Source organism: Plectropomus leopardus, chromosome 18, assembly GCF_026936395.1.
Source record: "Plectropomus leopardus strain MGB_pleo_1.0 chromosome 18, ASM2693639v1, whole genome shotgun sequence".
Lineage (NCBI taxonomy): Eukaryota > Metazoa > Chordata > Actinopteri > Perciformes > Serranidae > Plectropomus > Plectropomus leopardus.
Window position 1 is genome coordinate 14,628,303 of NC_142193.1, and position 25,373 is coordinate 14,653,675.

At 39.2% G+C, this 25,373-nt stretch overlaps 1 protein-coding gene across 7 annotated transcripts in view; it reads left to right on the forward strand.

The window, feature by feature from the left end:
* mrtfbb (myocardin related transcription factor Bb) overlaps positions 1-25,373 on the forward strand; it is a 91,999-nt gene that overhangs the window by 62,494 nt on the left and 4,132 nt on the right. Inside the window, exons 1-8 of one of the 7 annotated variants that reach the window (XM_042504970.2) lie at positions 14,124-14,571; positions 18,644-18,709; positions 21,483-21,553; positions 21,652-21,727; positions 21,972-22,133; positions 22,867-23,048; positions 23,435-23,575; positions 24,506-24,753. In XM_042504970.2, coding sequence (XP_042360904.1) covers positions 14,472-14,571; positions 18,644-18,709; positions 21,483-21,553; positions 21,652-21,727; positions 21,972-22,133; positions 22,867-23,048; positions 23,435-23,575; positions 24,506-24,753 — 1,046 coding nt within the window. In that variant the 5' untranslated portion in view covers positions 14,124-14,471. Of the gene's footprint in view, positions 1-14,123; positions 14,572-18,643; positions 18,710-21,482; positions 21,554-21,651; positions 21,728-21,971; positions 22,134-22,866; positions 23,049-23,434; positions 23,576-24,505; positions 24,754-25,373 lie in introns of those variants that run through there. The other 6 variants (XM_042504972.2, XM_088090913.1, XM_042504973.2 and 3 more) reach the window with 6 other exon arrangements.

The following is a 25,373-nucleotide window of genomic DNA, read 5'->3' on the forward strand; positions in this document are numbered from 1 at the left end:
TTTGCTGTCCACATGGACCATTTACCTGCAGGCATCCAAAACCCACTCAGTCATGATTGGTCAGTACTTGGACTACAAGGGAAAACCAAAACACTTCAGATACCAAAACATTGTCCTGTTGCCTGCGTACATTAAGCAGATATCTGTTCATAGACATAAGTTGTTCCCTAGATATAAAGAAATCTACCGTGTCCACTGCTACTACAGCCATTTATTTGCAGACTGTCAAGCAGCCCATCTTGGCCAGACATGACAGTTTGAACACCAGATGATGCTTGTGCAGACTTTTGGAATGCAATTTGGCCAACATGCACAGTAGACAGAAACACCACAGCTGGTAATTTATGCCTCCGTCTTAGAGGCAAAAGTCCAGAGTTTATCTGATATTTTCCTCCACACAGCAGGCGATAAGACATGATTGCTTATCATTCTGATTTAAATAGCAAAAATGAAAAATGTATTTGGCTACTTGCGGGCTCTTGTGGCTATTGTCTCTCTGATGGGTAGTGCAGCTAATAGGCTGCAGCTGTTTTCAGTCCTCACTAAATTCTGCATGAACAATGTCACAGTTTGCTGTAGCTGCCGCTGTGTCTCTGAGGAGGAGACTGATGCATCTTGAGTTAAAACAAGACAGATATGATGGCTTCCTCCTTACTCCTCCTGTCACTGTTTGGAATGAAAAATGTGATATCAATGGGTTTACATTGGAAAATGGACAAAGGCTCCAATAATTGTCCCCTTTTATTACACTAGATGGCAGTGTAAGCCATCCACCCATTAGACAGCAGACTGGAGCCAATCTCAGCTGACACTGGGTGAGAGGTAGGGGACAGACAACTAGTCATGCTCATATTCACACCCATGGGCAATTCAGAGTTGCCAGTTAGATTTACCTGCATGTATTTTCCTGTGAGAGGAAGCCAAAGCTACAGAGGAAACCCACACAGACGCATGGTGGTTATCTGTAGAGTTGCCACTTGGCACCAATGTTTGAATCTGCCTACATCTCTAGAGGGTTATCGTTGCATAATAGATTGTTTTTCTTCACTTCACATAAATTTAATAAAATAAGATTTATGGGGTAGCTTCAACTTTGTTTGCAAGGCTATAAATAAACATACAATATGATCATCATATTGTAGCTTAATTTTATCACCACACAACTAAGATTCCTAAAGAATATGAACTATTTTGTGTTGCAAAGTTTCACATTTTGCAACATTATTTTATCTTAGTTTTTCATTAGTGTAGCAAGATACCAGAGAGGGTGCAGTAATTTTGTGCACATTGTGGAGTAAAAAATCTATAGCAAAAGTGGAAGCCAGAGCTTAATATACAATGAAGAATTGTTCCAAATATGTATAGTAAAAGGATTTTAGTTAAAAAGTAAAATGTGTCACTTAATACAATGAAACCTACCTTCAGAGACATCACCCTACTGTAATAAATTAATCAAATATGTCCTTAGATAATGGTTGTAAAGATAAGTCCTACCTAGTCTGTAAAAACTGTTTGAAGGTGAGAATGCATTAGTCAGTTAGAGGTAGGCCTTCCTGTGTATAATATAAACCTAATCATGTCAGATTACCTCACAAATAACTAACATAATGTCTTAGTGCCCCCCTCTGGTGGGACTGCCATAATGAATGTGGGCCCGCTTGTAGTGCTGGACATGAAAAATAAGTGGCAGATACTCTCTCACTAATAGTTTGCAAAAACCCTGTTCTGGTTTTGTCTCTTAATGTCCAGCAACACAAGCTGCTCCATGTCCGTGTAGCAGGTGAATATGTTTGATTGTTTTTGAGAATCCAAAATGAACAAACATGTAAAAATCCTTCCGGCTATGTGCCAGGTCTTTTAGTTTGCCTGGTGAGTGCAGCCTGCATTTAAGGAGCATGAAAAAGTTATTATTTTTTTTCATTTGGGTTTGTTTAACAGCAAGAGGGGTGGAATAGCATTGTAACTTCCAGGACTCACAGTCTTTTTAAACCACACAAAGTGGGCATGAAAAACACAGACATAGTTGTCACTAGATGGAGGAAAATGTGGGGGAGTTTCAGGGGGCCCAAACCCACAGGGGGACCTCAGAGAGGATCTGTGCTGTTGTACATTTTTGTGCAGCAAATCCAGTCATGAGTGTCCTCAGGAGTCCCACAGAAGCACCCATGGGTACAAGCAGTACAGAAGTGTTTGAAATATTAACCAGCTTGATCAGATTATCTAATTGCATCATATCATATCGTTTTTGTTTCTGTCTGGATTAAGAAGAACTACTCTCCCAGGAACCCTTGGCCTTTGTAGCCCATGATGCATATGCCATGTGGGTGTGGGATCTGCAGTTTACCGCTGCAGGCCTGAGTAAATACTGCAGCCATTCCAGGCATTGCTGTGAATGGTTAAGGAAGGAAATGTCTGTAATCAGGGTAACTTCACTGTTTCCCAGAGCTGAGGCAGGAAGTAAATGGGTTGCAGAGAGATGACAGTAGATGAATAGAGGGAGCATATCTGACAGACATAAAAAGAGACTCGGGTAAGCAAGGTTGAAGGTTTTGCATTAAAATACAGCTTACAAATATGTGTCATATTATATTCTGATATGTATCATCATGACGACATGATTACACATTTTTATACCACATTTCTGCTAGACGAAGTACATTTGTGTGATCATCAAGTGACCTCGTGCTGCCTTTAGTTTATAGGCCGCGTTATACATTCTCCATTTGAAAACAACACTGCACACTTTATATTCCTGGCATTTATAGAGCAGTTAATGCTTCCCTTGTGGTCTGGACTGTGTTCTGACTGTCCATCCCTCCTGAGGCTGAGGCTGGTTACATTGTTATTGTTACCTGTTATTCCAATGAGCAAATGTTATTCCTGATCTTTTTCTGGGGGACACAAAAATGGTATGCATACCACTTCGCTGTGTTGATGGAGATTATTTGTTCGAGAATTCAGAAAGAAAATCCAAATTTAAGATTTATAAAACACGACAAGGCATCTGCATACAGGATTATAGCTCATGATGTTAAGATCTACTCAAGATCCAGAGTGTTTTAGTTGTGCAACAAAACTGAGCCTTAAGACTGAGGAGGTTTTCACTTTCCACTGAGGCATGGAAAAGTTGTGTTGTGCCAAATGTTGGCACGTCTCCTCTCTGTAAGTCCAGTGCATTAAGTGTAATTTGAATTAATGAGTTTTCTTCACACTTCAGGAGCTCTTCAACTCTTTTTCTGATGATATCATCACATCGGTGTGAGACTATGCCAAATGCTAAAACCAGGTTTCTGCTAATGTCATTAGAATTAAAAGCACATACATCTAATGCAATGTGAAGACTAAAGTAAGTAGCTTTCCCCTTGAGTCAGCAGAGATGCAGACCTATTATTGTATTACGTAAAGTATAACGTAGCTTAGCAGTCCACTAAGCAGCAGTGCTTGTTCTCTAATGCAAAGATCTACTGAGATACTAAAAATAGCTGCTTTATTTTTATTCCATAATAAGTATTAAAAAAAAACCTTCTAAGAACACATATATTAATCTTGACCCTCTTTTTATCCTATTAGATGTTAACAGAAAACATCATTGCAACCAAGTAGTATAAAACATGATCATGCTGAGAGATTATGGGTTTGTTTTGACTCAAAAAGATGTGAAAGGTGTTTTCTCCAGGCCCACTGATCAACACTGTCACTGGGTTTCAGAATTCACTACGACGCTAGATAAAAACACAGAGGCCCCGTCTGACTCCCAGAACAACACCATGAGTTGCAGCATGCCAGTGAGCAAACAAGAGGTTATTTCTGTCTGTGGTTGACCCCTAACGGACCCCCTGCCAAGCACTGTGCCGGGCCGGCTGGGTCCAATCAGGAGGTTGGAGGGGAGGGCTCATGTCATGTGTAACTGCTCCGAGTAACAGCCACTTGGGGGTTAATTAGACTAATAGGAAAGTTATGGTTGCTTAAATCAGGGAATTTTAGAGGGGAAGTGTGAATGAGTTGCCTGCATACTGCTGTAGTTGTAACATTTTGTTTTCTTACATGATGTCCGGATTGTAGGGACACAGTCTTACTCCAGACACTCACAGAAAAGGAAAACACCCCCCACCCCACCCCCCTCATCCAGCTGCTTGTTCTGGCTATATGATAAGTTATTTTTAGCAGTATAGTCTGCGCCTGCTTTATAGTGCTGAGTTAATCGGTTGTTAATGTAGGACATGTTTGTTTTTTTTCCTGGGAAAGTCTTTGTACATCTCTTTTAAAGCATTTTCCTATTCTGTTCTTTGTGGCTGTGTGTACACATCACTCTCAACACATTTTTGAATGTTTTCTTATGTTGCCTCTTCGACCCATTTTAAAACAACTATTATCTTTTATAGTCTCCATGTTCCAATCTGAAACCAGATGGACTTAGGGCAGATGGTGTCCTCAAAGTCAGATACACATTAGCATAGACACACTTTATCCTTCTCCACAATATTCTTATACCTTTAAAAAAAAAAAAAAAATTAAAAACTGACTGTACTGACTGACTTTGTCCCCTGTAGTTATGTATTTGTCTGAATTCTACTTGATTTGTCAACTTTCAAAAGCACCACAATTTAGGAAGCAAACATTTTGATTGTGTTGACAGTGGTCCAGCCAAAGGTAAAATAAATAAAATGTAAGGTGTATGAATGTGTGATACCTCTATTATGTATTATGTAGTAACTTGCAGAAGGTGAGTGTTAACAGGATGTGGGAATGGCATCAAATAATCCCGGGTCTTAACATAAAAACAGCTTTGTCCACATTAACACAAAAATTGGTGCTGCAGTTGGTTACATATTTGAATTATAAAATAAGCTTTGCAATGCTTGGTAAAGGATATTATGACTTTAGATGAAGAGTTGGAAGATAAAATACATAAATTATGTATTAATCACTTTAGTACGGAAGCCCTGAGAGGAAAGTGTGAAAATAGATGCCAAGAGTTGTTTTTTCTCCTGTGTTCATGACTTAAGAACAGGTGACAAAAAGGTTTTTGCCATGCAGAATAATCTTTTTAAGTTCCTTAATTTTTATTTTTATTCTGTGAACCACAGAAAAAAAAGAAACATTTTGGGAAGGTGTTTTTTGTGCTAATATTTATTAATGTTAACATACAATATATGTACCTTGTGTTTAAAGTGCATGGAAAAATAAAACACACCTCAAAGAAAATGTCAATGCTTTTAGTTCTATGTAGAACATGTGGTAGTGGTGCACTTCAGCATCCTGTGGCCAAAATAAGTATTACTGCATAGACAGCCTTGTTTTTATGAAAATACCATCTTTTCAGCACTGAAATACATTTTTTATGGCATATACACAAGAAAAAAAAAATTAAGATCAGACTTAGAAAATAGAACACCAGATTTTTTTATCTTACTTGCCACTCAGGGCTTCCGTGCTTTAGTGCAAAAGAAAAAGCATACAGATGAGAGATCAACCACAAGAAGACGTAATGGGATGTTTCTCAATAAAATGTATCAGACAATGAAATAAATGCAGCCATCTGAAGCTGTGACATGACTCAGTTTTATTGTCTGGAAGTATTGCGCCATTGTGTTTCAGTCATAGTTATGGTAAATCAGTCCAGTTAATTTCCACCGCATATGGATATCATGCAAAAACAACTTTTCGCAAGTGTCATCTTCTCCATTAATCATTCTAAATATAGACTTATTTGTAATTATGGTGAAAGTCAGTGGTATCAACTCTTGTGAATGTTAAAATGTGTCTTTGATTGCCATATATAGTTATATATAGTTAATCCAAAAGAACAAATACAAATTATATATGATTTAAAGTGTGTTGACGTGCACTATTTGAATGTGCAGTTTGCCTCTGGGCAGCCGTGAGTATGTTTACTTTTTTGTAAGTGTGTGCAATTTGTTGTTTTTGGTGATGATTTTAATGTGGCCCAGGCCGCCACAGGCCTGCCTTTTTTAACCTCTCGTGGCAGCTGCATGTAGCGCAGCTTCAAACAAGCCTTGAGGCCTACAGGGATTTCCTTCTGGCTTTCCCACCATCTGCAGAGGCCTTCATGCGATGTGATGGTAGTGGGTGTTGCAGAGACTCCCCTGTGAAAAATGAATCTCCACTTTTACAGCAAACTCTTTGAACACATGCAATTTCTCTTGACATTATTATATTTATGATTTTAAATATAATACCTTTTATATCCATTTACAGGCTTGATGTTCTTGTACTGGCCAGCATACAGAACATTTTGATTTGCATCCCATCATTAAAGCACATTCTTGCTTTATTGTCTTTGACTAAATTTAGGTCCGAGTGTAATATGATACACCTGATGCCTTTACTGAAGATAATGCCATAGCCGCAGCAGACTTTTCACTAACATGATAAATAACTCCACTCAAGGCTTGAAATGTCAGCATTTTATAAGACTGCAATCAGTCATGCACAACACAACACCTGATACTTTGAGAACTAGTTTGATTAACGGATTCATAGTTTGATTAAACTGAACATCTGTGTTTGGTGTAGCAGCACATGCTCGACTATGTGCTTTCTAAATTCAAATCGATCTTATTCATTCTGACGTCTTGGCTCAGCATGAGCTAGAAATGAGCCGTGCGTTATGGAAGGAGCTGTCTGCTTTGCATACCTGCACCTAAATTACTCCAAACGTGCGTCTTATCCAGACCTTCACTGGGATTCTTTCTGGAACCACCCCAGTGAAAATCCACAAGGAATTTGACGCAGTCTGGGTTTTATAGGAAATACCTTTGTGAGCTGAAAGGGGCTGTATAGATGACTCCCTCATTGCAGTGCACCTGAACTTGATTACAGTGTGCCCATCACCAGGCACAATCAGAAGGGTTACTCCCAAAGCCTTTAAGTGGTAGTTTGAAATCAGCAAGAGGGTTTTTGACCTTTAGTGTTGTTCGTCTTGATGGAAGTTAAGGACAGTGTTTGTCAAAATTTACTTTGACCTTGACACTGCACTGTACTGTGAGCAAAAATAAGCTGAGCATGATTTTGTAAATCTAAGTATGTGCGATAGTTTGAATTTCCCACATGGGACTTGATGTTAATGAGTGCTTTGATGTTCAAAGAAACTTTATCTGGGAAAAAGAAAGTGTGGATTTTGGCTCTGAAGGATACTTTGGCACTGAGGGTCAAGAGTCTAATGAGATTGTCGGGATCACAGTGAACGGGTTGGAGTGCACTTTCTCACCAGGACAACAGTATGACGGCACAAACTGTCTGGCATCACTGGTTAAAATAAAGAGCAGCAGGAAACATTGTGGACTGATAAACAATAATGGCCTTTTGTTTTGTCATTTGCTGTACGTTTTTTCCTTCTACACAGAAGACACATTGTGTGTTAATCACCTCTATTTCAGTGAACTGTCCTGGCAAAAGTAGCAAATACAAGTGGATGATGAAAGCAGGATGTGAAGTTACGTCAGTGAAGTATTGCTCAAAAATAGTGTGACAAAGAAGCATAAGAGTCATTAATGTTAAACAGACCTCAAAACAAAAGGAACACACATTTCTCTTTAAATTTGCGTGGTGTTCTCTCAGAGCAATTGAATTACAGTTACCAGATTATAAGTGGATTTTTACCCAATGACGCCAAAATAAAACTGCCTATTCCAGCTTTAATTACAACATCCAGAAATTTAAGCAGTTCAACAACATAATATGACGTAGACACAGCTAATGAAAGCCATCAATTCAAAAGTATGTGGAAGAGTTGTATCCTGTTGACTCAACCTCCAGTTGTTAGTAACATTCAGTTTCTGATGGTTAGACTCCTCTAAGTTTTTAAGTTTGTCCTCCTGGTTCAATGGATAATCACACAGACAGCATAAACTCTTCTTAAGAAGCCATTTGTTGTATTCATTAGTGTTACATTTAGGACAGACATATTAAACATAAACGTCAATCAACATCACAAGAAACTCTTTATCCTGCAGGACTGAGTGAACTATATATGCTCTAAAAATACATCAGCTTTAACTTTATAGAGATGAAGTGCAATTTAAATCTAAAAGAAACACTGGAGCACACTCTTACTTCTACATCTCACTCTTTATGTGGAAAAAAACAACAGCTATTTTGGTAAAAATACCTTCTGGTAATAAATATTAATGTCCTTGAGGTTTTGTATTTGGCCCACTTGGACAGTCTGACATGGAACTAATTTGTACAAATTTTATTATTTATTTATCAAGGATATTGTTGTAGCTGTATTGTGGCTTTTTGCATAGTTTCTGTCATGACTTTGAGTGTTACTTAATGCTGTGTCTAGGATGAAATAATGATACAAAGCAGTGAATACAATCCTTCCGCGGTTGTGCTTTACCTTCAGTGAAATAAATGGACACCCAGCAGGGAATCATACAGTAATCAATATTCCTTGCAGGCCCTGGTATAATAACCTTGATGATTGAAGGCATCAGGTTTAACATGGACAGCACATCGAAGGCTGACATTATTCCTGGCTGAGAGTCTTGGCTCATGTTACAAATTGCCCGACTGTACCAACAACGCTGCATTGTACACCAACATAGTAGCTCCTTTTCCCTATTTTTTAGGTTTTTGCTCCTTAATGCCAGGTCATTAATTCTGCTATAACCCTGAATTAACACCACACTATATTTTAACTTCTCATTATTTGAAGGAGTCAATGTGAAGAACCATGTTACACAGCTGGTTCCATGGAAATATTGTTGCTCTGTGGTAATGGGAGAGATGAGAATGGCGTTGTCCACCCTTGGGGAATGTGCGTTCCTAATTACAGAGATTCACATCTAGATGGGGAGGCCCAAAGTGAAACTGTGCAATGTTTGGCTCTGTGTCACAGAAATTACTCATCCCACTGTCACTACGCCTAGGTTTTTCACATGAACACAAAACAAGCTAGTCTAAATCATATTACAGTAAGTACATAAAGAATTTAGACAGAAAGATAGATAGATAGATAGATAGATAGATAGATAGATAGATAGATAGATAGATAGATAGATAGATTCTGACTGGCGGTTAAGTTATAGTAATCTTAGAATTTCATCACTTGGTTTTTCCATGCACTACTTTATATTGGCGCTTCACATCCATGTGTTATCTTCCATAAACTCCCCATCACACACACACGTAGATACAGACAACAATATAGAATGCAGTATAAAATAATACTGTTGATTTTTGCTCCCCTGCAGAATCATCAGGAATCATGTTTCACTGATGTCCAATAGGTCTTGCGACTCCTGCACAACTAGAGGAACTGTCCCTGCAGCCGCTGCTGCCTCAACAAGTGCAAAATCGTTAGGCAGACCTACTGACCACTGGCCGAACCAGTGGCCATTACATTTGAGTTTGGCAACACATACTTTTTGTTGACCATTTAAGAGCAAGGGCACTCTGGAAAAACAAACTTGTTTTATTTGTTTGTGGAATGACGTAGGGAATTAGATCAGAATGGTTTTAAGGTGCCAACACAAGATCGCAGCTTAAGTAGTTACTGATATCAAAGTTTTTCCGTGGGAACATGGGTTTGTTATGTGTTTACAGCAAAGTTTTTTTGCCTCATTGCATCATTAAACATTTCACCTTTGATTCAATGTTACAAACCATTATAAGTACTTTTATTTTTTTACTTGGTACCTCCATTAGGCAGAAAAATGTGCAGAAAATGTTCCATCTCTGAGTATTTTGGTTCTCACTGAGCAAGCCAGAACTGATCAGTCTCAAAAATTAGGCATAATGAGTTATTAATAATGTGGCTAAGGCATTTCTGGTGGACACATGGCATTTAGCAGTGCCAACCAGCAAACAATAGTCCACAGATTTTTGCTCTCTGTAGCACATGCACTTCACAGACTTTTAAATAAATTAATTAACTGCTCAGCATAACTTGAGTCGTGTTTATCCTGTTAATTAACAGTTCTAGCCTTGATAGTGCTTTATAGTACAAGCTGGAATTTACAATGTTATTTTGTACATGGGGTACCAAATAAAATACCTCCAGTTGTCTGCTGTTACAAATATGTAGGTACACAGGAGGAAGATAAACGTTATAGAGGAGGGAGGATCAGTTTTGTCTGTAAAAGTGGTGTAGAATAAATTTGAGGGTAAAGTAAAACAGAAAATGTGGAAAACAGTATTGATTTTCTTTTGAACCAATTAAATGATTATAGTGGTATCATTTGTTAGAAAATCTGATAGTGATTACAGTGTGGAGTATGCTGCTTAGCAGTACTTAGGAGCTTTTGGATGGAGAAGAGTAAGTATGACTAACACGTTTTTCAGTAGGAAAATATGTTGTGGTGTTAATTTCTGCAATTAAGTATTTGGGAGACCTTTCTGTTCTTCAGTGATGATAAAAACACAATTTAAAGCTTACTGCATAGCTTCTCTTCCAATCTTCTCACCTCCAAATGACAGCATTATTAGTACTAACTTATTAGCATTAGTAGCAAGTAGCTTATTAATTAGCCTAATACCCCTTTTCTGTTGCTCCTAAATGCACTTTTTCTCCTTCCCCTGTATTGTAAGTATTTTATAGGCATTTACCCAGTATGTAAATTACACTTAATTTGTGGGTTATAATATCAGCTTCACCCCATCTTTTCCACATCTAATCTATTTGTATCATTTTAAAGGAACTCTGGTGTGTTACCTTGGTTTGTTTAGGCTGGTGTGAATGTGTGTGCCACATGTTGTTTTAAGACAGAATAAAACCAAACCAAAGTCCTGCTGCAAATCAAGCTCTGGTGCAGAGTAAACAACCAAAACCGCCTGAAAAGGAAGGTCTCAGCTGTGCGGTTCATTTGGGGTGTGAAATCAAAATTGGCCAACCACAGGATTTTGCAACCATAGATATGTAATTTAAGTATGATTTCAAACTACTATTTAATCCTGTCCCACCAAAAAAGTGGCATGCTCAGTGGGTAAATCAAGAAACGCTGGTGCTTTTTGAGAAAAACTGTTGAAATCCTCAGTCGTTTAATCGTTTACTATTTAATCCATCTGGTGATTGTGACCTACTCTGTGTATTGACAGTTGCTCATTATAATTTTACATTATAAAAATAAAACTTATTTTTATTATTGTTTTAAAAAGCTAGTGTCCTTAAAATTTAAGTTGACTGAATTTGAAAAGACAAGTTGAGGTAATTCTGTAAAGATTCAACTTGACCTCTCAAATTCAGTCAACTTAAATTTTTAAGGCAGCATGGACATTTATTTATTTATTTATTTATTTATTTATTTTAGGTTAAGTTAAAACAAATAGTTTATTTTGACAGTGTAGTGGGCATCCACACTCTCAGTTTCTGGGCTTTGATCGCGACATGGTCTCTACGTGTAGCACTGATGTTGCAGGCTGACATTCGCCAAAGCTATCCAGTGAATGAGTCTGTCCACATACATTTTGTGTTTACAGCTCTTGGTTTGTTTGTAATAAGTCAGTATGGACATGAAACGAACCAGAGCTAAAGAGCAATTATGTATATCTTTTTTGGTCTGGGCAGAATGAACAGAACTACAGGTGTGAAAGCACCCTTAATCTTCTCGTACTTGTTCAGGCAGTCATATGATTTGTTATGAAGTTAAAAATTTCACCTTTCCCTAACGCAAAGCGGCACCATGTATCAAACACTGCTTAGCGACTGCACCTGTAAACTCGTATGTTTTCTCTCTGTTCTAAAGAGCAATCATAAAGCCGTAGGAGAATGAAAAGCAGCTGGGCAGTGGGGAGCAGATGGATGTTTGGCTATTAATAATAGTCAGGGCAGTGAAATTGCTGTAGTGCTAAAAATATATTAAATTCTAATTCGTATGAATAGAGGTTTTTTTTATTTTATTTTTGAGCCTATTTTCGTGTGAATGGAAAACATCTTGAATTAATACACTTTGTAGTTTAAGACAAGAAATTAGACTTTTAAATAGTCACTGAAGATGAGAAACAGCATTGTTTTTGACTGGGTTGGGAATTTGAGAGCCCAGCATTGACTTTGATGCAAAAAGGAAAGAGGTTTCAGTTGTCTGACAAAACAGGTGTATTAGGCATTCATAAAATCTGTTGTTTTGTTTCTGCAGCCAACACAGTTGCGAAATGGAAAGTCAGATTCTGTGTATTTAAGGACGTTGTGACATGCAGAATGATGTTTTTCCACATACCAAAATGCTCCAGCTACTTTCCCATATTTTTTATGGCTTTGTTCACCATTATTCAATCCCAGCAGTGAGCTGTCATAACATATTGTGCCTGACTGTACCAGTCATATTTACTTTATCAACTCCATGCTTCCCCGTCCCATGCTGTTGATTATTAATCCAGAACACAGCAGTCCCGTCCTCCCCAGCATGCATTGTCCTGCTCAGTCAATATCACAGGAACAGCCGGAGGACTGAGAGCATCCTGTGTCTCCACAGCTTCACCTTGACATAAGATCCTCTGTGGGATCAGACGCCGCTCTTTAGCTCTGAGATGTTTTCTAACCAGCCTTCCTGGATCCACTGAGACACACAAAACAATTAGTGTAATTCCCTTTTTATCTCATTTCCTGTTAGTGCATTCTGTAGTCATGGATGCCGTCTTACCAATATTGAAAGGCCCAAAAAAGCTTCTGCATTTGCTCCACTTTGTCCCTTCTTTGAATTTTTACAAACCGCTCCTGTTTAGTTTTAAGTTTTCTCAATACATTTTTTGAATTACTAGTCATTTGCAAGTTGGAGTTGCTGGGATTTAAAGAAGAGGGAAGGGGCTTTGGCATTCACTTTTTCCCAAGAGGTAGAAAACCTACAACTGCCAAAATGCACTGCGCTGCACTGGACGCATAAACATTCCCACTGATGCGTAACATAATGCGAGCTTGACCGTTTTAACTGAGTAAGTATAGCTGTGGCTGGAGCATGTGTTCTGCCTATCATACCTACATGATCAGACCCTTCAATCATTGTTTGGACAGTGGAAGCCCTGGGGAAAATGCTAAGTTAGTCTTTACCTAGCTATGACGTGATAAGTAAAAAGAGAAGCTGTCAAGGTTAAGCTAAAGGTTACACCTCGTTAACTATAAGGTGAATCACATCTTCATGTATGATGAATAAAGTAAATGAATTAAGTTGATTATTGCTATGTTTGGACTCAGCACACCAGGAGAAATAAGTTGGGCCATGTCAGCTGAGACTTTGCATGAAAGACGCTTCTGAATGGGTCCAAATAGGCTGGCCCAATATTGGCTGCGATGACTGGGCCATGGGTCAAAAATGACCTGACTCAGCATTGGTCCAAACTTGGTATGCCGTAAGAAATAAGTCAGGCTGGTTGACCAACTCGGTTGAGACTCGGCATTGTATTGTCGGGTTTGTCTTGTAGTGATGATGATTGCAGTTTGACCTGTAGGTTTCAAACAGAATGTGGCTGCAGCTCTACATCACCTGATTTAACACAGGAAACAATATGGCTGCAAGCTGGTAACAAACAGTAATGAATTATAGTTAAACAGTTAGTTAAAATATGTTTCTGGAGACATTTCAGTTTTCAAATAGGCAAAGCAGTAACAGAATCTTGATTTCTATTTAATCAGCGCCGCCAAGTTTTACAGCTCGGTTTGAGTTTGGGAGAGGGGCTCTCTCTCTCTCTTGATCCGCTTTTATTCTGTTTGTATCCATGGTGGTGACAAGTATACAAAAATGAGGAAGTACAATTTGTAATTTGAGCAACAGCCAGAGAGCCGGCAAAAATATGCTTGATGATGCGAAGTACAAGATTGAGGAAAGTTTCCCACAGTTTATTTACACATACTACTCACACTGTTATGACACAAAGTTGGTTGAAAACTGGCAAAGTATCCCTTTTAATACAACAGCTAAGATGTCATTGACATTAGCTGCTATAAATCAGTGAGGTTGCAAAACAATAATCACTGCACATATCAAATCAAAACTCTTGACTAATGATTAAAAAATGTCAAAAGATAAGCCTCAATGTCCCTGAGGACCCAGTGTGTTTGTTTGTGTCATTGTTATTTAGTGCTGTGAAGATTTCTGGGGGGAAAACAAAAAAGTTCTGTTTCTCATGGAGTTGTGCCCACTTGAAATTCAACAGCTTGTTCTGATCAGCCATGTATTGGTCATATTTAAGCAATTTGGTCCCCAGCTGATAATTCAGAGAAGTTCCCTGGAGTTTTGTGCTGTAGTATGATGATGAGCCCTCTGTGAGTAGAGCAAAATGACCCAGCGAGGGTTAACATGAGCAGCACTGTGTTCCCTCCTCCTGACATTGACTGAGCACTCACAGTCTCTCTCATACACACACACACACACACATACACGCTTTCTCCGCTGAGGCCAGCACAGAGCCAGAGAGGAGGGACTGTTTGCAGCTCCGAGAGCCAGCTGTCGTTTGCTCAGAGCTGCGTCTACTCTCTTCCTGACTCTCTCGTTCTCCACTGGCCTCATCACTCCATGGGACTCCAGACCTGGCCGCCAAGTAAACCACCACTATCCTCCATGGCCTGCCTTGATGTGGAGACCCCTACCATCTGCAGGGGTAAATTCAAATCAGGTGCTTTTTCTTTTTCTTGTCTAACCTGCATGCTTTCCATTATTTTATTTGTTTGTCTAAGTAATATGAAGTCATGTTTGTATACTCGCATTAATGTTTGCTGATGCCGGCAGCACTAGCAGGGGGGATGTAGTGACGTAGATGCAGCCCCAACAGGAAATGACAGGGCAACAGAAAATCTCATCACAATGACTCAAGCCAAGCATCGTCCTTACAGGAGAGATTATTGTCTTCTGATGGACCATAAATCAAAGTTGTTCCAGATAAAAAGCCAGTATGTGAGAAAGAGAATATTCACTTTATGCTGTTTATATTGGCACTCTTGAAACACTATGATGGTTTTCTCTTACATAATATGAGCATGAATTCATACCTGCAACAAAGTATACACAATGAGCTTTATTCAGATGAAGTTCAGTAACCAGATGTGCTGCATTTTTTAATTTTCATTGTTTGCATTCACCAGCAGCAAATATCCTTTGAGTAGAGAAGGCCTTATGTAATGAGGACTCTCTTTTTTTAAATTAGAAATAGCACAACATAGCTGTCTTGCAATGATAATAAGGCTGAAAATTATGATTTTTTTTTCATTGTCCATTAATCTGTTATTAATTAGTTAGTTGTTTGTCTATAAAATGTGAGGAAACTGTAACAAAAGTATCAAATAGTGTTTTCTAAAGCCTGAGATGACTTCCTCAAATGTTTTGTTTTATCAACAGCCCAAAGATATTCAGTTTCCTGTCATAAAGGGTTAATAAACCAGGAAATATTCACATTTAAGAAGCTGGAGTCAGAGAAAAAAATACTCAAACCGATTAAATTGAGTATCGAATTAGTTGGTGTTTACTTTAATAGTTGACGACTAACCAATTATCAGTTAATAGTTGCAGCTCAAAATAATAAACAGAGTTACTGGTATTTAGGTTATATTTTCGAAATTAGTTGCAATGTCTGTGAAGTCACATTTGAAAATGTTTACTAACTACCTGTGTTCATGAAGTGTCTAGGGTGCATTTTGAGCCAGAGTGTAGCTACGGCATGCATGAACTAATCAAATTCTTTTCTGTCAGGGCCATCATCTGATATTAGTAGATTTTCCATTTACATTTTTATTTAAATTCCACGTCAATTCATTATAATTCATGACCTGACTTAATATGTCTCTTTAAGCAAACACAGGCCAGTTTTCCAACACAGGCAGAGGACACGCCCACTCACAGGGAAGGAAACTTATTTTTTTTTCCACATCACTTAGAGTTTGGCTTCATTTTAGGCCTTTATTTTGCGTTTGGAAAATAACACACCACTTGGATGTGGTAACAAACGATCATACATTCAGAGAGATAATGACCACCCACATCAGCATTTTAGACATTCATTTTTACGATAGAAATTCCTAAAATCCAGTGTCTAACAACTCCATTTTTCTTTTATACGTTCTCAGTCATTATATGCCAGCCACCTAATTTATACAGTTTAATCCTTGCTGGTAGATTTCTCCTTTGTTGAATGAATCAGGATAAAATGTATAATGGTATTTAGGAACATTTCAGCTGATGTGTTTTTAGACCCTTTTTAACAGTCACAAGCTGATAATACAGTACTTAATTTTTTTCTAGTTTCGGGGGCGCCCTGTGTGCAGGGGCTTTGTCCTTGCCACAGCAGCCGCGGGTTCGGCTCCAGCCCGTGGCCCTTTGCTGCATAGTGACTCCTCTCTCACCCCCTTTCATGCTTAACCTGTCCTATGATAATAAAAGGTGAAAAAATATCCAGCTTCTTACAATACAAGACAAAGTCACCAATTTGGTTAAATTCATGCAGACCTTATTGCCCCACATAAGTGCAGGTTACAATAAAACGATGTAATTTTCTGATCCTACCGGACTGTTCCAGATTTTCTATTATTTTTTTGTACCCACTTAGTCATTATATCAACACCAATGATGATTATTTATCAAAAACTGCATTGTGTAAATATTTTTGTAAAAGCACCAACAGTCAAACATACAATGTCACACCCAGGAATATTTGGTGAGAAATAATGCAATCTTTGATTTTCGCCATATTCCCCATCCCTATTGTGAACAAATCATAGAAAAATGCATCTGAATCAGCTCCTGCACACACAAATGTCTTTTTTGATAAACCAGTGTAATCTGTATTTTCATGGTTTAGTCTATCTCTGGTTATAGATGCCTGGGTCTTTGCTAAAATGGGATTCTGTTTAGAGTCTTTGGTATTTATAACGGTAAAGTCAACATAACCCAGTGTCACTCTGTTTCTTAAGTAAATTCAGCTTTGTCTGGGCAGAGAGTATGTGATGCCACTTAAGAGAGATTTTTTTTGTAGCGTCTCTAAAAAAGAAAAAGAAAGGGGAAAAAAAAGTCAAATAAAATAAAAGTTCTGCTGGGAGACCTCCAGGGATGATTTGCTGAGAACAACATGGGTCTGAGATTAGAGATTACATCAGTAGACAGGGATTTCAGCAGAGCCCTCTCTCTCTCTCTCTCGCTCTCTCTGTGAGCTCCTCCACAACCTCTGTTTACGCTCTGCTGGTGAGCAGGAGAGCAGAGCCAGTTTGCTTGACGGAGAGGTTAGCCAGGGTTCAAGTTGAACACAAGATGACACAAAGTGAGGAGAACCCTGGGCATGAGGTGCACCCCCATACCGATGCTCAAATTAAACTCCTTATTCTCTTGTGGCGCTGGAAGGCAGCTTTTGATGTTCTTGATATGCAGCACTCATAAACTTTCTTGCCTGTGGCATTTCTTCCAAGTCACACTGGATATGAATATTGAGAGGAACCAATGGCATTTTTTTTACAATCTGCTGGTATGATCAGTCTCTGACCAAACCCCCCTGGCCTGGGTTTGTAATAGGAAACACAGCAGGCGGAGCAGGCACACTGTGTTCTCTGCCCCACAGTTGATGGGCTGCTGTGAGAGTAGACTCGGCCTCCCACCCTTTGCCTCAGCGCTTGTCACTCTGCGTTCCCTTGCCCACCAGTGGAAGCCCATGAACGTCCCCTCGCCTCCGCATGCAACTGGAGACCCCACCCCCTTAACTACCCCTAAATTTCATGGTTCCCAGGCCTTGTTCTCACAGCTGCCCAGTTTATTTTTGCTAGAGTGAGTCACAGAGGCTTGTTCAGTCGCAGCGCCTTTCCCAGGAGATTTGAGCAGGTCTGCCTGTGTTTGTGTGTGTGTGTGTGTGTGTGTGTGAGTGGGAGTAGCAGTTTCCCCCAAGCCACTGAGTAGCAAAACCGGCTTCAGTCCACTGTAACGGCGACGATAAGCGTCTCATGAACCTCGCACACCGCTACCTCATTAGTCACCCATTACCTTCTACTTCAAACTGTTTTGGGTTTTTTTCCCTCCTCAAAATGGTGTTATTCTACTGAAATAACATGTCCACGCTCACTTGTTTGTAAATGTTTAAACTGGGATCTTACTATAGTTTATATTGGTTGGAAAATAACGCAGAGGAGCGTCCAAAGACTGTACATGGGGCCCGTATGCAAGACTCAACAGGAGATAGTTGTGCCTTTGATGTGTCACAGTACCATAACTGATCACTGCTTATCCACCCAAAGTAAGATTACTTTTTAAAAACAATTTATTAAACACACACGACTCACTTGGCTTCCAAGGGTGTCATGTGACTGCACTCTCACATTAATTCCTCTTTCATCTGTTTGTATTCTGTACTGTAGTTACTTTCTTTGACTCCTCTGTATATTTGCATCCCACACAGAGATATCAGCTCTCATTGGAAAGACTCTCGGCCAATCATGCTGCACTGTTCAAGTCTAACTGTTATAAAACTTGTGGTAATCTTAACAACCCTAGTTAAAACCATACAGGAAGTGAATAGGATGTCTGTGGTGCTGAACAGGGTTTACTGGCGGGTCTTTGGGGTAGCGTATTGATTGAGGAATAATAAGTACTTTGTTTTGTTTGAAGTCTGTAAGGTTTCACAGTCAAAGCCAGAGATGATTGTTGGTTGACTCAGCAGACTTGGCTCTGAATGCAAAAGTTTCAACCCTGACCTGCATGTCTCTGCTCTCTCACAGTCCTCCAGCTCTGTCTGCAACAGAGGAGAACTCGGGAGCAGCTTGTGGAGCAAGGCATCATGCCACGTGAGTATTCATGTCGCACACTAACAAAACTTGCATACTGTGCTTCAGAAAAAAAATCAAAAATCAAGGTTGAAATTGAGCAGAAAGTTAATAAATTAGGGCTGTCAAGACGAAAGTGACCAATATGTTCAGAATGCAGAGTGCCGTCTCTTTTATAACTGCCTTCTACTTTTCTTATTACCTGTGTTATTTTGTGAACTCCTTCATCTTTAGTTACCAAACTTCTTCATGGCTTTTGCAGAGCATATTTGCAGTGCCATTACAGCTATTTTACAAAGGAGAGACAAGTTTAAACAGCATTGTGTTGATATTTTTAATTATATACTTTTAAGTGTGTTCAAAGCATCGTGTAACATATTTCTGCTTTACTTAAATTTAAAGGGTAACCTGGACCCTTTCTTTCTATGTTTCTTTGTCTAAGTGACTATTTGGAATACATTTTTTTTAATTGGCCCTGTTCTGAATGAGAGTGCTATAGCCAGCAGCCACAAGACAGGCTGGAAGAGTAGACAAGTGCGCATCGTCAATATACATCCATTAAAAGTGCTTGTTTTAGTAACTGACAGAGCCACTGACTGAGTTTTTTTATTAGTGTCTGATGATATTATGGAGCTAAGTTAAGAGCTTTTCCTAACCTTTCACTTGTTCCATTGTAAATTGGGTCTCACTTAAGTCTCATTTTGAAATCTCGCAAGAGGTGACTTGTTACAGGAAGAAAAAAGTGGAAATGCAAGGGAGAGAGGAGTACTAGTAAAAGTTTGTTGTACTGGAGTAATACCTAGTAATACCTGCTGCTAAGATGCCGCCTATTCATTCCAATGGAGTTGCTCATCTCTAGCGAAACTTGAACACAAAATTGACTGAAACAAGCGAAACATAACAAAAAAGTTATGCTTCTCTGCAGTGTCCTTTCCATAATGTTTTCAGACACTTACAATAACAATATGATCCTCTCAGTGGCAAAAAACAAGCCCTTTTAGTGGATCTAAACTGATGGCAAGCATATCTAATTGCAGACTGTTTTGCTACTGCTAGCTGCTGTGCTCCCTTTCTCAACACTGGACCTTTTTTTAAAAAAAAAAAATACTTGTCTCCATTAGTCACTTAGACAGAAAAACATGGGGAAATAGAAGCTTGAAAAATACAGGAGTTACCCTTTAAGGTGACCTTGCATCTGTGTAATTGATGTTGGGGCTCATACTCGTCTGTCAGAGATTAAAAATATTTCCTTTAAAATCTTTTGCACATCAAACGGCTTTATTAGTGGACATTTTTAATTGAAAGAATTGTGTAAATGGCTTTGTAGCACTGTGAGTGTCTGCACATTAATCATTGCTTTATCCTACTCAATGTAGAGTTTATTGTCCTACTCAGACTGACGCTTATAGACAATAATAATACAGATAAGCCATTAGGCAGCACACCAGAGCCAAAACAGAAAGAAGTGTCTCCTACTTTATACCGTCCATCCTTTGATGTTACAAAAGTGGGGCAGACTCAGTCCCTGTGCTACACCTATTAAAAGATGAGCTCATTATTTGACAGAATCATGCTGATAGCATGGCTGGAAAGGTAGAAAGAGAAAAAGCTCTTTCTCTTGGTCCTATTCTCTATAGAGAGGCCTCCTGCAGTCGGGCTTTCAGCTCCTCTCTGGCTCCACGCAGCCACATGAGTCAGCGACTGAGCCTTCAGTGGAGGTCAGTGGCCTGACCAAGCGTGGCCTGCACACAAACCTCCCAGGCCATTCTCCACCAAAGCACTCTGTTGCTCCCACACTTATGGGCTTATGGTAGGTATGCAGTGAGGTTTAGGTGACGAGCAGGAATGTTTTGCTTTGCCCCTCTGACACACTCCTCTGAACGCCCCCCCACCGGACAGTGAGTTCTCAAACCAAACAGTACTCATCATAGCAGAGGTGACTAGTCAGTGAGGCAGATCTCGCTTAAAGCAGGATAAGTTTATGCTGCGAGATCAGAGAGTAACTCTGTGCATGGAACAATCTCTTTGCTTGAGTCAGTAAAGCTGGTGCTTCCTGTTTGACTCCCTTGAGCTCCTGCTTATTAATATCACAATCGCGTAGAACGAGACAAAAACATGAAAACTACGAAAGGAAAGATGGATTACAGAGTACACGAGTGTGTGTAGACAGTGATTGTTTTCCTGTTCAGGAGGAGTACTTACAACATGATAGAAATGCTGAAATGACACTTATCGACAGTATATATTTGTTTACATTTTGATTTGAAGAGATTTTTTTATATTTTCTTTATTATTTGGTACTTAAGGCCAATTTATACTTTTGCCTCAATTCACTAAGGTCATTATTAGTCTAACTTTTATGTAGCGGAAGTATTTGCTGCTGAATTTCTATGATTTTAAACAATGTCCAAATCTCAGAGGGATATCATGCTAAAGTATTGCAGTAGGTATACACTTCTAGCAGTGTGACAGGAATGTAATCTTGTTGTACCTTTTAGGAAACAACTGTGCTTGCGTTAGCCTTGAGTCCTTTTAAAAGAATGTATACAATAGAAATATTGTGTAGTTCATATTATTCCATTTATGTTGTTACATTATCCTTTAAGTAGTAGCTACTTAAGGATAATCATCAGAAAGTGTCATAATGGCAAAAAGTAACCCAAAGGGAATTGCCTTTGGAAATATAGAGTAGAACACCTATAAGTCAATAATCATTAATTGTCAAATGGAAAGACAATTTATTTGTGTGTGGATATACTCTATATTGACCATGACAAGTTATTGATTTTGTCAGTTCACCTTTCGACAGCTCTGAAAACGCCCGCTGCCTTCCATGAGCAGATCCGCAGCCTGGAGAGAGCCAGGGTAAGACCAATATCATCACACTGCTTCTCATGATTTTATTCATCTAATTCAAGATTATGCCTCAAAAAAATATTTAATTTGTTTCATTTATTAAACAGACTGGGAGCTTCCTGAAGCACAAACTCTGCAGCAGACCTGAGCGCTCTGAGCTTGTCCGTATGCACATCCTGCAAGGTAATCTTCCTCCTGTGTGTTCTTACTGAGTAACAGTGTCTAGATAAGAGATGAATAAGGTGGTTATTCATCTAATTGCACTTATTGCCTGTTTAAATTTGTTTTACAAAGTCGGAACTAGATAAATGTCTCGGTAAGTTTGTGAGGTCTTGCTGATCCTGCAGTGAGTCACCCTGACAAAGCGGTGAGGAGGCTGGCGGCTGCTGGTTGTCTCACAGCGTATGATCCTCTGTGTATTTATCAGAGACGCAGGCTGAACCCTCCCTGCAGGCCACACAGATGAAGCTGAAGAGGGCCAGATTGGCTGATGATCTCAATGAGAAGATCTCCCAGCGGCCTGGACCCATGGAGCTGGTGGAGAAGAACATCCTGCCTGTGGACTCCGGTGTCGAAGAAGACATGGATGGTAGATACTCATTAACGCTATTATATCTTCACTATCAGAAGGTGTGAGCTGTTTTTGTTTTAGCCAACTTTGGTGTTATATTCACCACCAACAGTTCACAGAGACAGTCAGAGAGGTAACTCAAGCCTGTGTTGCACTACATTGGGCACATGTTTTTGCCAACTATTGATGTTATTACACTTGTGTTTGAGAGTCCACACTGAAATAATTCACAACTCTCAGGATGCATTGTAATCACTTTGGTGATCCTCTGACCTTTCGTCTAGCAATATCATCACATCAAAATATCATTGTATCTAATATTGTGGTTTACAACCAAATAACTATAAAACCAATTACATCCCATAAGCCTCAGCTGTTCTTTGTGTTTAGTGCTAATTAGCAAAAAGAAGCATGGTAAGATGCTAAACTAAGACTGTAAAACTTGTCAAACATTATTCATGCTTAGCATTAGCATGTTAGCTGCGGTTGTTAGTAAGTAGAGCCTCACAGAGCTGCTCACGTGGCTGCATCCTCTCAGTCCAGTTACATCTCTACTGTATTGTCATGGTGTACATTCAAGTAATGGCTTCTTTACTATATTCGCTGATAATCAAAGTTTTCTTTTTCAGTCCTAAATAGTATATTGCATATGCACAGACAGCATCCACTGTTTTCACAAATGTTTCTTTTTGTCAGCTTTGATTTCTACCTTAGGTTAATAATAAGCTGCATTTGCTTTTATTTGTTGTAGGTCCAACAGGTGGTGAGGCAAACTGCTCTAAAGATATTTACAACTTTGATGAGGACAGCAGTGGAGCGTTATCACCACAGCCTGCCAGCCAACAATCTCCCAGCTCCACATCTGCCTCTCCAAAGGAGTCTGGACGGACTGAGGCCGCTTCTACTTCCTCTAAATTAAACTCCTCCATAAAGGTACACCAGTACCAGGAGCTATCACAGTTTATATAGCATGAACTGTCAATGTCAACCACCAAAATAGCCTTCTTGACAGGTTATCTAATCTAGCAGAGGCTTAAAATTGTAGTTATTTAAATAAATTCAAGTAAAGTCAATAAAAATATCTTGGGATTTTGTTTAATGTATGCAGACACAGTGTACCAACTGAATATGATGTATTTATCATTTGTAGATACGTTTTGCACTCATTCTTTTATTTTTTGAGTGTTTATCAACCTCTTTTTGGTTATAATATTCCAGTGAAGGGGCTTTTCTTTTCTTGTGATGTTTAACAGGCGTGGCGGCTTCACTGTTCTTACTGAATGGATCATGTGGTTTCTCTCTGTCTCTGCTTTTCTTAGCACTCCCCACCACCTAACACACAGTCCACATCAGACGCAGTTGGTCTTGTCTCTGAGAAACAAAGCAACCGACAGGCACCTACACCTCAGCCAGTCACTACTGTTGTCCCCAGTATCATACCCGGGCCACTTCTAGTGAAGGTGAGCTTCAAATGATATTTAACCATTTGACCAAAGTCATTTCAAAGTATTTTTCAGCTTGTTGAAAGGAGTAGTGCTTTTTATTCAAGGAGTTCATTTAATCAGTGTTCTAATGTTTACAACCAGCTGACATGAAACTGACCTCTGGTGCTGAGCTCTCTGTCTCTCTGATTTATTGACTGTGTTTTTATTTTGTTTCTTTTGGAAATGTGACGAGAGGTACAATGTCAGAAGACACAGAGTCTGTGTTTTGTCACTCTTAAAGTCATATCAGCTTTGGGTTGAACTAAAAGTCAGCATTCAGCCAAGTTAAACGCAGTTCAAAGAACGACAGGGTTTAAAGTCATTTCACAAATCCTCGTACTGAAATCTGTGCCAGCTACAGTTTGTCTTCAATTAGGGTCAAATGACAGGCTGGCCTTCCTCATTCAGGCTGTGTAAAATGTAAGCCAAAAATCAAAGGACGGGAGTGAAGCAATAGCTTGTGCGTTTATCATAATCCAGTTATCCTCTGAGCATAAGATGAACTCTCCCTCCCGTTGAATACAATAGGAGAATGAGTTTGACAAATTAGAGGGTGTGTGCTTGCTTTAACCCAGCTTGAGTTTCTGGTTTCATAGCTAGAACCTGCTGCTCTTATGCCAAGTCGTTTTCATGTGTATCCTGTAACTGCAGGTGGTAAAACAATAAAGGTCACATTTCCACTACCCGTTTCCACATCCTGCAGTTCTCATCGGGTGTCAGAACAATGTTCTACCTTACTACTGCTTCAAGCTATAAAAGTCTAACATCAATTTCAACTCATGCAATGTTGGTACTGGCAATGCTGACTGTATTCCCTGATAAACTGGACTGAGATCAGTCACAGGGATCAAATATTCTCCAGATGGTCCTCTCAGTTTTCCTCGTTTTCTGTGTTTTGCTCTGCAGCAAAGCCTGCCCAAGCTACCCAGCGATAAAAGCCGCAGCAAAAAGAGCAAAGAGCCCAAACCACGGGTGAAAAAGTTAAAGTACCATCAGTACATCCCCCCGGACCAAAAGCAGGAGCTCAATGAAGTGCTGATGGACTCGGCCTACGCTCGCCTCCTGCAGCAGCAGCAGCAGTTCCTGCAGCTTCAGATCTTAAACCAGCAGCAGCAGCAGTACAGCTACCAGGCCGTCCTGCCTGCCTCACTCAAGTATGGCTTTCATCAACACACCATAGCTAGAGATCATCACCCACCTTTACCTTTATGTGTAGAGGCTGATAATTTTGTAATGAGTTCATGACTTTATCTACATAAACGACTTTCAAGTACAAATGTCCTGTCAGAGGATGTCTGTAAGACCTTTAAAATGTCTCAAATTCAGTTTTATAAATATTGGGCCAAACAGGTCATTAAACACACTTATATTTGAATTTGAGATGATTGCCAAAAACATTTTATCTAATTTCATTCCCATTTCCATTTTTTAAATTATTTTTGACAAAATGAGTCAAACCCATCTGTGTGAGAGTCCACATTTCTTATATTATAAATCTTTAAACCTGTAACTGAACCTGTAACTAAACCTATGCACTTACCTGTTGGCAAAAAAAAAAGATTATCACTCTAATAACCAAATTCCTACATAAAAACCTACCTCTGCACAGGGCTACATATATATTACTTGTTTGAATAAGAAGATGATAGTTTTTCAAAACTCTGTCTTAAATTTGATTACAAATTGTCTTAAAAAGTTATTCAAATGCATTAGATTTAAGTGTCTGATTCCTTTAGATACCTTGAATCTTGATTTTCAATTTAAAAAAAGCGTA